Here is an 11870-nt window from a genome sequence, read left to right as displayed (position 1 = left end):
GTTGTGGTGCAAAAAGGCATGTAAGAATTTGTAGTCAAATTTGTAGAAAGGTTGCCAATCGCGGCATGAAATACCGAATTGGAGTCAAGAGGTGTTATGCATTTGCCAGATCGAACTGTATGTATTGCAGGGTAGCGGATGATGGCTATTTGAAACCCAAGTTGAGGCCATCAGTCGTCGAAAAGTAGTGGATCTCGGCTTCAGATGCCAATAGCTGCAAGTGATTGGTGCTTGACAATTGCTCCTGCCGAAATCCAAGCGAGACCCGACAATCGCACTTTCCTTGGATGTCTGGAGACCCCGCAATTCCCCCATGCCGCTTCAATGCGAGTGGTTCTTCCATGTTCTCACTGCCTGATTGAACCATCACTTCACATCAATTTATTGCCAACTCAGCAAGATCCGGCGCATTCCTGATGATCAGCGTATTTCGAGGATTAACATAGCCTTCGACAAATCCGACGCTTGCTCTGCACGACTCCAATCATGCAGAGTAATGCTGTCGCGCGGCGCACTCAATTTTCCAGCTGTGATGAGTGTCGTCGCTCCAGAGTGGGTTGCGATGCACTGAGCCGAAGCAATGAAACAGGCGATTCCTCCGCTTCCTGCACCAGGTGTTTGAACCGAAATCAGCAGTGCACGTTTAAAGTATGCCGCATTGACCTCAAGATTTGCCCATCAGCGACCAAAACCGGCTAACTTGGCGCAGTGGATGAAGGAGAAAGGAGCCGAACCAAAGCGCGCACCATTGGGGAGACGCAAGCTTCGTCGGCAATCTGAAGCGTCCACTGGAGGGGGTCCGAATATCCTCAACGACAGATTAGATGATCGACTACCTTCGTCTCCTCGTGATGCCTGGGACCCGGTCAAACCTAGACAACTTACTGCTCCTTCTCCTGCAACTACGGATTCAACGTCCTCTGCTTCGGACCTGCTGAGCCACACTGAGAGCAGTTGGCTGCAGGTTATTTACCGAGACGGATTTGACGCTGTGTTTGGCTCTTGGATGGGGAGAGATGGCTGTCCTTTTCTGTACGATGCTGCTGCCAACCTAGCAAAGTAAATTCGACGACTTGCTAACATAGATTGTAGCTTCGCTGAGCACAGCCTGGCAGGGAAGCATGTGAATATTGCAGACGTCTGTGGTCGGCTCGATCAATGGGTAGCCGAGAACTCGGACGATGAAAAGAACAATCCAATCCGCGCTCCTGTTCGCGAACCGAGAGTCAATGATAGGCTGATTGATCAGTCAATGCGCAGCACGATTGCTGCATTCTCAGCCCGTTGGCTGTACATCACTGGTAAAGGCTCGCAGCCTGAACCGCTGCACTACCAAAACATTGTCCTTGCACTTTGGCGGACCGCCCGCCGTGATATGCTTCGAGTCATTAACCGGCCGTCATATAGGTCCATGCTTTCTTTGTTTTTGTTTGCATTAACCCCGATACCCAGCGGCATATCAGAGGAGGAGGAAATTGACGGCATCTCGGGACAAGCGTGCGTCCATGCGGCCTTGCAACAGATACAAACACTACGAGCAAGACAGCGAAATTTGCAGTTCAGTGGATCAAAGGTGTCACCATCTACAGTCAAGTCAAAGTCAATAGTGGCAAGTCCCGAATCTATTGGCAGCTCAGACTTTATTGCCGCAGAAAGCATCGCATACTGGGCTGCATTAACTTTTGATACCTCGGCGTCGTTGACGTTGAATTGTCGCTCATTACTGTCTTCTGGCCTTTTCGGATTCGAAGCTGAACTCCCTTGGAGGTTGATACGGACTGGCGCTAAAATGTTTTACGAGATGACCAAAACTTGGAGAGCTGACGGGGTCATTGACATGACAGACGAGCGAGCGAACCAGATTATTGCGAGCGGAACTGCGTGGAAACTCCTTGCTTGGAAGCTGACGTCGGTGTTTAAGGAGGCCCTTCGTGACGGACATAATGAATCGGAAGTCAGCAGGGCGTTCGGTTTTGTCACAGACGCAATTCAACAATTTAACGACGTCTACCGGCGGCCGTTGGAGGCGTGTCAGAGGCGAATGCATTTTCTTGGACAGCAAACAAAACTTCGGTGGTGTGCGTTACATTTTCTGCACAGTGCAACAAATGTCGAACGATTTACTAACATAGGGCACAGATTCTTTGATGCTGCATTACCATCTCAGCATATTGATGTTGATTGACATTATTGAAGCCACGGAACGATACGACTTGCTGGCTGGCTTAACGGAGACTAATTCTGACGCGGAAAATGCCGTCGTTAATGCACTGGTCTTTGGGCTTCAAAATTCCTTCACCATGGCTATCCCTTCCGTGTCAAGCCCACGCGACGCCGAGGAAACATTTGAGGCATCCTTCACCGTACCCATCATATCTATCGACCCATATCCACATCATGTCGTTGCTAGTGTCCAGCTTATTCGCAAAGCTATTGACAGGGACCTGAAACAAGGAAAAATTTCTGAAGAATCGCATGCAAATCTTCACGCTACCTTGGAGGCGGCGTTGAGTCACCTCCCCCAATGTTCCAAGTCTGTGCAAGCAGCTCGGAACCGGTTTTCTGAAAAGGGGTCGCCGGATGCGATATTCTCCCGCCAAGATCCGTATGTAGTCCTGCATGCGCAGTATGCGGAATGACTTGTACTGAGAGTTAATGTAACAGATGATACTTTTGACATTTCAGCTCCACTGGCATATTGCGAGTCGAGGCTCGCTTGCAGCCCCTAGCTGGCAACTTGGCGCCCGCGGCTCCTCCCCCTTCATCTTTAATAGGTACCTCGATTAGGACTAGGGACCCCATCTGACATTTGAGCATCGTAGCCTTCGGGAGCGAAAGCGGCAACGATGAAGGGTGCTGGCTCCGTGACCCAGGCAGCCAGACCCAAGCGAATGACATTGCGAGGACACGCACCGCCGACAAGACACCGCAGCCGTTACACGTGGCGTCCCTGCCATGTAAGGCAATAGATCCGTCTAGTTTTACATTTGGAAATTTCCATTCCCCAAGAATAGGTCAATGGGTCATGCAGGTTGGGTCAACAATCCCATCAATGCATACGGATCCGAGGTGTCGTTTGAAGATCAACATCAGCAGCCCCACATCGGATCCGACGAATTCTCAGCGACACGGCTAGTAAAACTCCGATTAATGATGCTTTCTCATGAGAAATAACAAACTTCATTATCGACGTTGTTCAGCAATTTGTTTTCTTCGGTATTATAGCGACAGGCAGGCCAATATGTTTGCTACAATGACACGACTGGCAAGGTCATCAGTGACAGTTGTTGGAGCAGGCTCTCAGGGCAGACGTCTGGCGTACATGGTATGTAATCTATGTTCTTATTGAAAGACTATTTGCTAACAAACCGTTTTCAGTGGTCAGGAAGAGGCAATGATGTTCACTTGATTGATGGACAAACAAGTCAGCTACATGCCAGCATTGAGAACGTTAATCAGCTGCGGTCTCAATTAAATCCTCATGGGAATTTTGGCCAAGTGCATGGACATTTACCAGATTTCATGAAAACAGCCTTGGGTGAATCTTGGCTCGTGGTGGAGGTAGGTTGTGTAACGGAAAGATGAAGGGAGTTGGTTGCTGATACGATTGCAGTGCATTCCCGAGCGACTGGCTCTCAAGCAGGAAATTATCGCTCAACTGGACGAGTTGGCGCCTGAAGACACGATAATTGCCTCCAATTCCAGCAGCTATTCATGCTCTGAAATTGTTGCCGGATTGAATTTGAAGCATGCAAAGAGAGTTCTGAGTGCACACACTTGTACGTCCCTGATGCGCTCTGCACAAACATACACTAATCTTTTCCTTCTGCAGATTGGCCACCAGAGACCACAGGTAACAACGGAATCAGTTTTAAGCACTTATAGTGTACATCTTCTAACAGCCATCAGCCATTGAACTTATGGGACACAAGACGACGGATCCATCCCTCATTCAGCTCATGATGCGACAGTGCGCGGCACATGGTTTTTCTCCGTTCCATGTAAGGAGCTCATCGATTGGATACATCTACAACAGGTATGTGAATTAGTGACTGAGAATGACTATGACCACGGAAGCTAAAGACTGTCAGAATTTGGGCTGCCATCAAGCGAGAAGCCTTGTTAGCAGCAGCTGAAGGCGCTGGCACACCAAAGGAAATTGACGCCATCTTTCGAGACGTGTTGAAGACAGCCAAAGGTCCGTTTGAGCTGATGGATATTGTCGGCCTCGACGTAGTGTTTGACATTGAACAACATTATGCAACAGCGAGAAGCGATATACCGGAAGAGCCAAGAAAGTACCTGGGTAAGTATTTAGAGAATGGGCACCTTGGCATCAAAAGCGGACAAGGATTCTATACGTATGACAGATCTGAGGCGCTACAACCAACACCCGCCAAAGAAGCTGCCTCTGCGGTAGCCACTTAGCATAGACAACTAGAAAGCCTTGCTTGGTATACGAGCAATAAACACCGATATCACTCTAATATTTCCATGGGATACTCATCTACACGTCAAAGCGTACAAGCCAGCCTCAATAGCGGCGTCGACATGGCTTCTTTCAAGTTGCTGCTTGGTCAACGCAAGCGAGCTTTGGATACAACGCCAGGCTAAGACAAATCGACTTCGTTCATATTCCAAGGTATCAAGTTATCCACTTCGGATCCGGTTCACTCAATAGTCAAAACGCTTGACGTTATGCATGTGTGATCTGCCCCAGTCTCCCGGCTGAAGCCAGAAATCGAACGAATCATGGAGCGGAAGAAGGCGTTAGAGATGAGGGATGGCGCTCCAACCCCGCGTTTTCGAAGGCCAGAAAAGCTGGGGAAGTCGAGAAACACTAGGCAAATGGCAAATCGAAGGGGAAATGAAGCGGGCGGTTGTCCGCGCCCCAGGTCCACTTGGCTCTGGATTTGGGGTAATTCAATGGTCAGCTTCACCATGATTACGCCAACTGGGTTGGGGGAAGTGGAGAGGAGACTGTGGGCTGAAGAAAACAGGCTTCCATTTGGAAGAGAGCCGTTGCCATCGACGTCAACCACTGTGCCTGTCGCGGATCCTAATTGGAGCGGTGAAATGGCTGAAGACTCTGGGAATCATGAATGTTCGCCAAGGGGATCCTCTTTGCGGCACGATACGTTGTGGCTTGTCGACGCGGACCTCACTTACGGGTTCCCCATGAACTGGATGAGGCCACAAATCTCCCCAAAAGTAAGGATGACAAGGGTTACTAGCATCCATCCCCTCTCCAAGACCCTTTTCCAGACCATCTCCTCGCAATACCGGTAGTCCGTCCTCTTTTGAGAATCCCTGACAAGAGAGAGTTTGCAGTTGTATTCCTTTCTTCGCGTGGAGTGTCTCGGTTCCGATGGGTCAGGCCAGCCAACGAGATCGACGACAAGCTGATTCAGGGTTGCAGTGAGCTCCATTCCTCTGCAACACGAACATATATGAGCTGGAGATCCGCCAGTTTCTAGCTCCCTTTTAGCCTGTGTTTATCAACGGTGCGGATTGAGTTGAGAGACCTTTCTAACCTGCAATTCTTCACGGTCATCTTTGCACCGATTCATCGTCTGTCTCATACTTCAGACTTGGTTGTTGGTTCATTGCTGTTGCGCCATTATGGTTTCTCATTCGGCTGATTCGACCGAAAAGGTCGTGGTGCCGCCAAACCATGACGAATATGTCAGCAATGGCGTGAAGATTGATGATAAGGCGCCCAGCGACACTGATGATATGGGTGTTGCGACAATCACCACGCCGCCTAATTTTGATCACATTGATGAAAAGAAGGTTCTTTGGAAGGTATTGTGTTTTCCGGCCTCATCTTGCTGAAATGGATGACTGACAGGAAACAGATGGATATCCGACTAATCCCCATGCTCGCACTTCTGTATCTGCTCTCGTTTCTTGATCGTGAGTATTGCCTAGCCCACAGCTTCGCAATGTCTTCGTCACTAACATTGACTGCAGGTGGAAATATTGGCAACGCCGAAGTCGAAGGGCTCAGTGCCGATCTCGGCATCTTACCTGACCAATACAACTGGTGTCTCACAGTCTTCTTCTTCACATATGCCGCGTTCGAAGTCCCGTCCAACTTGCTGCTCAAGAAACTCCGCCCCAGTCGCTGGTTGCCCACCATCATGGTAGCATGGGGTCTCGTCATGACACTCATGGGTCTTGTCAAGAATTACCACGGTCTGTTGATTGCGCGTATATTTTTGGGCGTGACTGAGGCTGGTCTGTTCCCTGGTGTAGCTGTAAGTTCTTTGTCGTCCCAGCACTCGGGGAAACCTCTTGAAGCTAACATGACTAGTACTACCTCACTATGTGGTATTGTCGACACGAAATCCAGTTTCGCCAGGCTCTCTTCTTCAGCGCTGCCTCCATAGCTGGCGCCTTTAGCGGTTTGCTTGCTTTCGCAATTAGCAAGATGGATGGTACGGCTGGACTCGAGGGCTGGCGATGGATCTTCATACTCGAGGGTATCGCAACTGTTGTTGTGGCATTTGCCGCCTTCTTCTTGATTCACGACTTCCCCGACACGGCCTCCTTCTTGACGGAAGAAGAGAAGGCGTTCGTTATCCATCGCCTCAAGTATCAGGGTCAGGCAAAGATGACCGTAGGCGACGCCGAGACCCAAGCACGCGCGCAGGTCGAGCAGGCTGAAGAATTCGAATGGAAGTATGTCTGGCAGGCGTTTAAGGACTGGCAGATTTGGGTGAACATCTTTGTGTACTGGGGTGTAAGTGTTGCGTCATGTCCGGTTGGGCCTTGGGGATACTAACATGTGTCAGATTGTCTGTCCGCTTTACGGCATCAGCTTGTTCCTGCCGACGATTATCAAGAGCTTAAACTATTCCAAGACGGAAGCACAGCTGATGACGGTGCCGATTTATATCACGGCTGCCATCTTGGCCGTAATCGTGGCCTTTTGCTCGGATAGGGTTGGCAAGAGAAGTCCATTTGTGATTGCACCCATGTGCATGATGTTGGTGGGATTTACAATGTTCGTCTATCTTCATTTTTGAAGACTTTGGGACCGTGTGGAAATTATTTGCTAACTCTGTGCAGGTGCATTGCGTCTGGCAACCCAAAGGTCGTGTATGGCGGCGTATTCATCGCGGCTTGCGCCATCTATCCTGCATTCCCTGGTGTTATCGCTTGGCTATCAAACAATTTGTCGGGCAGTTACAAGCGGAGTGCTGGCATGGCGCTGCAGATTGGTATCGGCAATCTTGGTGGTGTAAGTACTAACAAAACTGGCCGAGAAATAATTGGATTTGTACTTGTAGACTAACGTGTTAACCAGGCTATGGCATCCAACTTTTATCGCAAAAAGGACAAGCCTCGCTACTTCCTTGGCCACGGCCTCGAAATCGGCTTTATCGTGCTGGGTATAATTGCGGCATTCATTCTCATCCTGGGTTATAGGAGATTGAACCGCAAGAGGGAGCGGCAGCTCGCCGCCGGTGAGGCCGATAAGTATACTGCAGCAGAGTTGTCTGCTTTGGGAGACAAGGCAATGACATTTAGGTACATGTATTAGTTACGAAGATGTATGTAGATAGTCCAAAATGCAAATGAACAAGTGGATATTGATGAAGTAATCTCACATCTCGTCTTGACCCAGTGTAAGTCGGATGTGTCGCCACTTGGATCCCGATCCCAGCATTCAGCTCAGGCGGCGACTTTCTCACAGAATAAACAAGCTGAAGTTAAACAATTGAGCTTATTAACTTGGAGAAAATCTCAATGATCGCTCGACTCAAATCCTTCAACCAACATCTTTTACCTGTCACAACCAATAACGTGTTATGGTCTTGACTTTACAACTCCACAGTCGCTCAGCGGCGTGTCAATCCCTCCCACTTCCACAACCAGTGCTGACGGACCTGCGAACCTTAGAAACAAAGGTGTTCTAGCGCATTCTTATTTCAGAAGGGATGTGTTGCCACTGCGAACTACATAGTCAAGGCAGCTGTTTGTCGCAAGTCCCATTGGATGGATCGCGGGCTTTGGGGGCCTTGGATCTGCAAGTTGTTGGTTGATGCATTCCTTCGTGAGATTCAGCAGCGAAAATGACGTAGCGGTTATTTTTGTGCTATTTCCGTCTGTTCTGTGATAATTCTACGAATATTTAAATCACCGAATTTCCAGACAAAGACAAATCTCAGACAAGCCAGACAACAAACGTTACATTTTCACAAACCTCACAATGCACTTCTCTACTTCTCTCATCGCTCTTGGCCTTGCCATCAGCCCTGCCCTCGCAGACTTCCACATCTTCTGTGGTAATGCGAACTCCGGCCTGGGCGGCGGCCAGACCAACCAAGAATGCGTCTTCTTCAACAACCCACCTAATTGTGATGATGCGCTACACAAAGCCGTCCCCTTGACATTTGGCTTTGACAACGACGCCTCACACGGAGGTATGGCCTGTGATGGGTGTGGCGCCACGGCCGTGAAGGACTGGGACGTCAAGAGGCTGGAGGTGAATGATGATAAGAAGCATACATTTAATGATGCCGGCAAGGACAACCACTTTAGTAAGTCGCTTGAAACTCAAATGCAGAATGAAAGCTAACTTTGTGGAAGCGTTGTACAAGGGCGATGATGGAGGGTACAACATGATTGATACGGAGAATAATTCTATTGGAACGTGCCATCGACCTGAGAAGCCGCAGGATGTGGATTGCTCTATGGGCACGGCGGCCGTGTTTTACCAGGAGTTTGCTATTTGTAAGTTTGCTGCGCGTGTGGTTGGGTTGTGGATGTGTGCTAACTTTTTGTAGGTGAAACGAAGGCGACTATTAAGGATTCCAATTAGGTGGTGGGTTTGGTGATAGATTGTATTTTTATACGAGGATTAGACATTGATAGAGAATGCGTACATGGAATTATTGCTTAAAAGATGAATACTGAATCACATGTAGGGTCAACTGGTGTATTGACGATGTCTAACCCACACTGGCTTTTAGTGGTGCAACAATATAAGTGAAGCTCTGTGGCATTTTGGCTTTGATGTTTCCTGAGGTCATTTGGGCATGTTCGGTGTGTCAGATCTAGTCGGCAGTAACATTGGTCTCACATTTTCACATACGGACGAACTTGCGGAGTGATACGGGATTTCCCAACGACTTGGCAGCCTTTTAGACTCCGATATGTCCTGTTTGGGCTGAGATATTATAAATGCTTAACTGTATTTCGTCTCCTTTGACTCAAGGAATAGGCTGTGCGTCTCTGTGTGTACTCGGCGCCGGCGTTCTATGTTGCCAGGGTGCGTATTCACCGATTGAGGCTGGCACTACAATCTGTGACTTTGGCTGTTACGACACTCTAGGCACAGAAAACAATATGCCACGAAGCTATCAATAGTCAGCTGTGGCGTGGTGGAACTTGTTATGTTGCTCTGACGGGGGCCTGGTATTATCCCAGGGTTGCTACTGCATGGGGAAATTCACGGCAATTGAACGATTGAATTGAATGATTTCTCCTTGATTGACCGACTAAGGAGAGGAAGAAAATCGTGGCTCTTTTTGAAGTGCTATTTGGTGTGTCTTGCATGATTTATTGGAGAAGTCGGCAAAGGAAAGCAAGACAGGAATGTCACTGCCAAGGAGGTCTAGAACGGCTCAAGTGCTCTCTTTGACAATTTTATGCTCACAGCGGCTGTGCTCACCGTGTTTATGCCTATCCCAAAATCGAATGCTCGTGGCTTCGCCCAAGGTAAATAAGACCAGACAGTCATTTCTACAATGTAAACCATCAGCGTCCCCCATATTTAGCCAGCACCCGTTGCCGTCCCAGATCGAGAATCCGGAGGTGGGACATGGAAAGATCCAAGAATGAAGCGAGTCAGATTGGTGGCTTGATTCATCAACTGTGCAACAGGGCTGGGAATCCCGTGGCGATCAGGAGGCACCGTCTTGACCGTCTACCCCAAAGTGTTCAAAGCCGTTGGTTGATTCCAGGCTATCCTACGCCATGAGTAAGACTCGGCAGAGCAGATGAGGTAAGAAATTCTGCAGATCATCACACGGCCCAGTTATGTGTGCGGTCTCCCCACCTCTGTTGCGACTTTGTAGCTGGCACATCCTCGCTTCGTGAGATGGCTTGCCTGGATAGGGATCCTTCCTTTCCACCGTTTGCGAAAGACGTTCAGGTTTCCAACAGGTGGTGTTTGGACTTGATTCCCAGAACATGATCACTTGCGCTGGTTGGTGCACAAGCAAACTGTCTGCCGTGGCCTCATTAGATCCACTGTATAAAGCTATTTATTTCTTCGTCTATTAATCGAGGCGCTACTGGACTGGTTTAAGAAGCAAATCGAAGCTTGGGCACAAAGCCCAGGCCTCCTGAATCGAGCTTAGATCAAATGTCACCACAACTCGCGCAGATCCGTCGTTCAACAGGGGCCTGTTTGGCGAAATGCAATGCCACCCAATCTCGGGGTTGCGACGTCTACATATACTTAGACTAGCCAGCAGCCTCGAGGGGGGTGGTTGATGTGACGGAGTTTCACCCGGCTCTTTAATCCCCCGAGGATAGCAGGGACATATATACCCTCCAAAGACGATTCTTTCCATGTACACAAATCTGTAACACAACCTACAACGAAGATCAACAATGGCTACTCTGCAGTCTTAATCGTACTTAGAAATAAGCCGGACCGCCCCTCCCCGGTGGCTCTCAACGTCCTCACACTTCCATACTCGCAGAACCCGACGAACAAAGACATGAGCATATCGTATCGAAAATGAACGACATCAAGGACGACCTGCCTATGTCCATGGTGATAGCAGCCTTCACTGGCATATCGTGGTACATTGGCATAGAAATCAACATATCTCTCTTCCTGCTCTTTAAGCGCCGCCGTGGCCTCTACTTTTGGTCCTGCGCCCTTACATCCTGGGGCGTAATCCTACAACCACTGTTCATCATCCTCGCCGATTTTGGGGTGTGGAAAAATGCGGTGCCGGCAATTGTCCTCATTTACCTAACGTGGATGATTATGGTGCTCCCGCAGAGCTGGGTGTTGTACTCGCGATTGCATCTGCTCATGCGCACTACAAAGATACTCAACGGTATCAAGTATGTCCTTATATTTAACTCGATTGTGTTTTCTGTGCCAACTGTTGTGATTGGTACTTTGGCAGTGAGTTTCTCCCAGGAACAGATTCACCACGTGAATAATGGCTAAACTTGGACAGCAATCCACGACGATAAACACGAATCTCACGTCCTTTAACCCCATCTGGGACCGACTGCAGCTGGTAGTGTACTTTGTGCAGGAGACGGCACTTGGCATGCTGTACATATACCAGACGCGGAAATACCTGCGTCAGCGATCTCCATTGCTTGAGCGGTCGTGGTCCACGGCTACTCCCCATGGCCATGGCGACCACGTTTCCAGCGGCACGCAACCGAAGGAGCAGAAAACGGTGTTATGGCAGTTGCTTGTCGCTAATATTCTTATCATCGCGCTCGATATCACGCTGCTGGGGATTCAGTGCGCCAACTTGTTCTATTTGCAAGGGGCGTTTAAGCCATGCGTCTACGGAATTAAGCTCAAGATCGAGTTTGCCATTTTGAATCGACTTATAAGTACTATCCGTGCCCCGGCGGGTGTATACGCCGGTTCTGGACATCAGCATCACCCTGAGGGAACTATTGGGGGCACGAGGCATAAGGGGGCGTGGAATAAGCCGTCGGGAGTTGAAGGGATGGATGCGGTGCAATTAGTAGAGTCGACTGGACGTGGGTTACGGTCTCATAGCGCAGAGAGTCAAGTTCCCATCTATGGAAGCATCAAGTAGGTGGACGCGGACGGGCAGGGGATAGGGAAGGGAAGAAACGTGGATATGTTA

The 11870-nt window shown here is 49.1% G+C and overlaps 3 protein-coding genes across 3 annotated transcripts; all 3 read left to right on the top strand.

Annotated features, from left to right (window-relative positions):
* Positions 1 to 486: 486 nt before the first annotated feature.
* On the top strand, positions 487 to 2668 carry VFPPC_06608 (3-hydroxyacyl-CoA dehydrogenase; the record flags this gene model as incomplete). The annotated part of the gene is made up of 5 exons (XM_022428522.1): positions 487 to 648; positions 710 to 1032; positions 1093 to 2078; positions 2140 to 2605; positions 2665 to 2668. The coding sequence occupies 5 exons, from the start codon at positions 487 to 489 to the stop codon at positions 2666 to 2668; spliced, it is 1941 nt and encodes a 646-aa protein (XP_022284080.1).
* Positions 2669 to 5622: 2954 nt separating this feature from the next.
* VFPPC_06609 (MFS nicotinic acid transporter Tna1) lies at positions 5623 to 7549 on the top strand (the record flags this gene model as incomplete). Its single annotated transcript, XM_018285616.1, has 7 exons — positions 5623 to 5805; positions 5859 to 5916; positions 5974 to 6260; positions 6317 to 6745; positions 6798 to 7009; positions 7075 to 7246; positions 7313 to 7549. The coding sequence occupies 7 exons, from the start codon at positions 5623 to 5625 to the stop codon at positions 7547 to 7549; spliced, it is 1578 nt and encodes a 525-aa protein (XP_018138350.1).
* A 3210-nt stretch (positions 7550 to 10759) lies between these two features.
* VFPPC_14081 (hypothetical protein) lies at positions 10760 to 11819 on the top strand (the record flags this gene model as incomplete). Its single annotated transcript, XM_018291852.1, has 2 exons — positions 10760 to 11158; positions 11214 to 11819. The coding sequence occupies 2 exons, from the start codon at positions 10760 to 10762 to the stop codon at positions 11817 to 11819; spliced, it is 1005 nt and encodes a 334-aa protein (XP_018138352.1).
* Between the last annotated feature and the right edge of the window lie 51 nt (positions 11820 to 11870).

This window comes from Pochonia chlamydosporia, assembly GCF_001653235.2.
Source record: "Pochonia chlamydosporia 170 chromosome Unknown PCv3seq00008, whole genome shotgun sequence".
Classification (NCBI taxonomy): domain Eukaryota; kingdom Fungi; phylum Ascomycota; class Sordariomycetes; order Hypocreales; family Clavicipitaceae; genus Pochonia; species Pochonia chlamydosporia.
The sequence above is the reverse complement of the archived record's forward strand: the minus strand, read 5'-3'. Positions and strand labels throughout refer to the sequence as shown.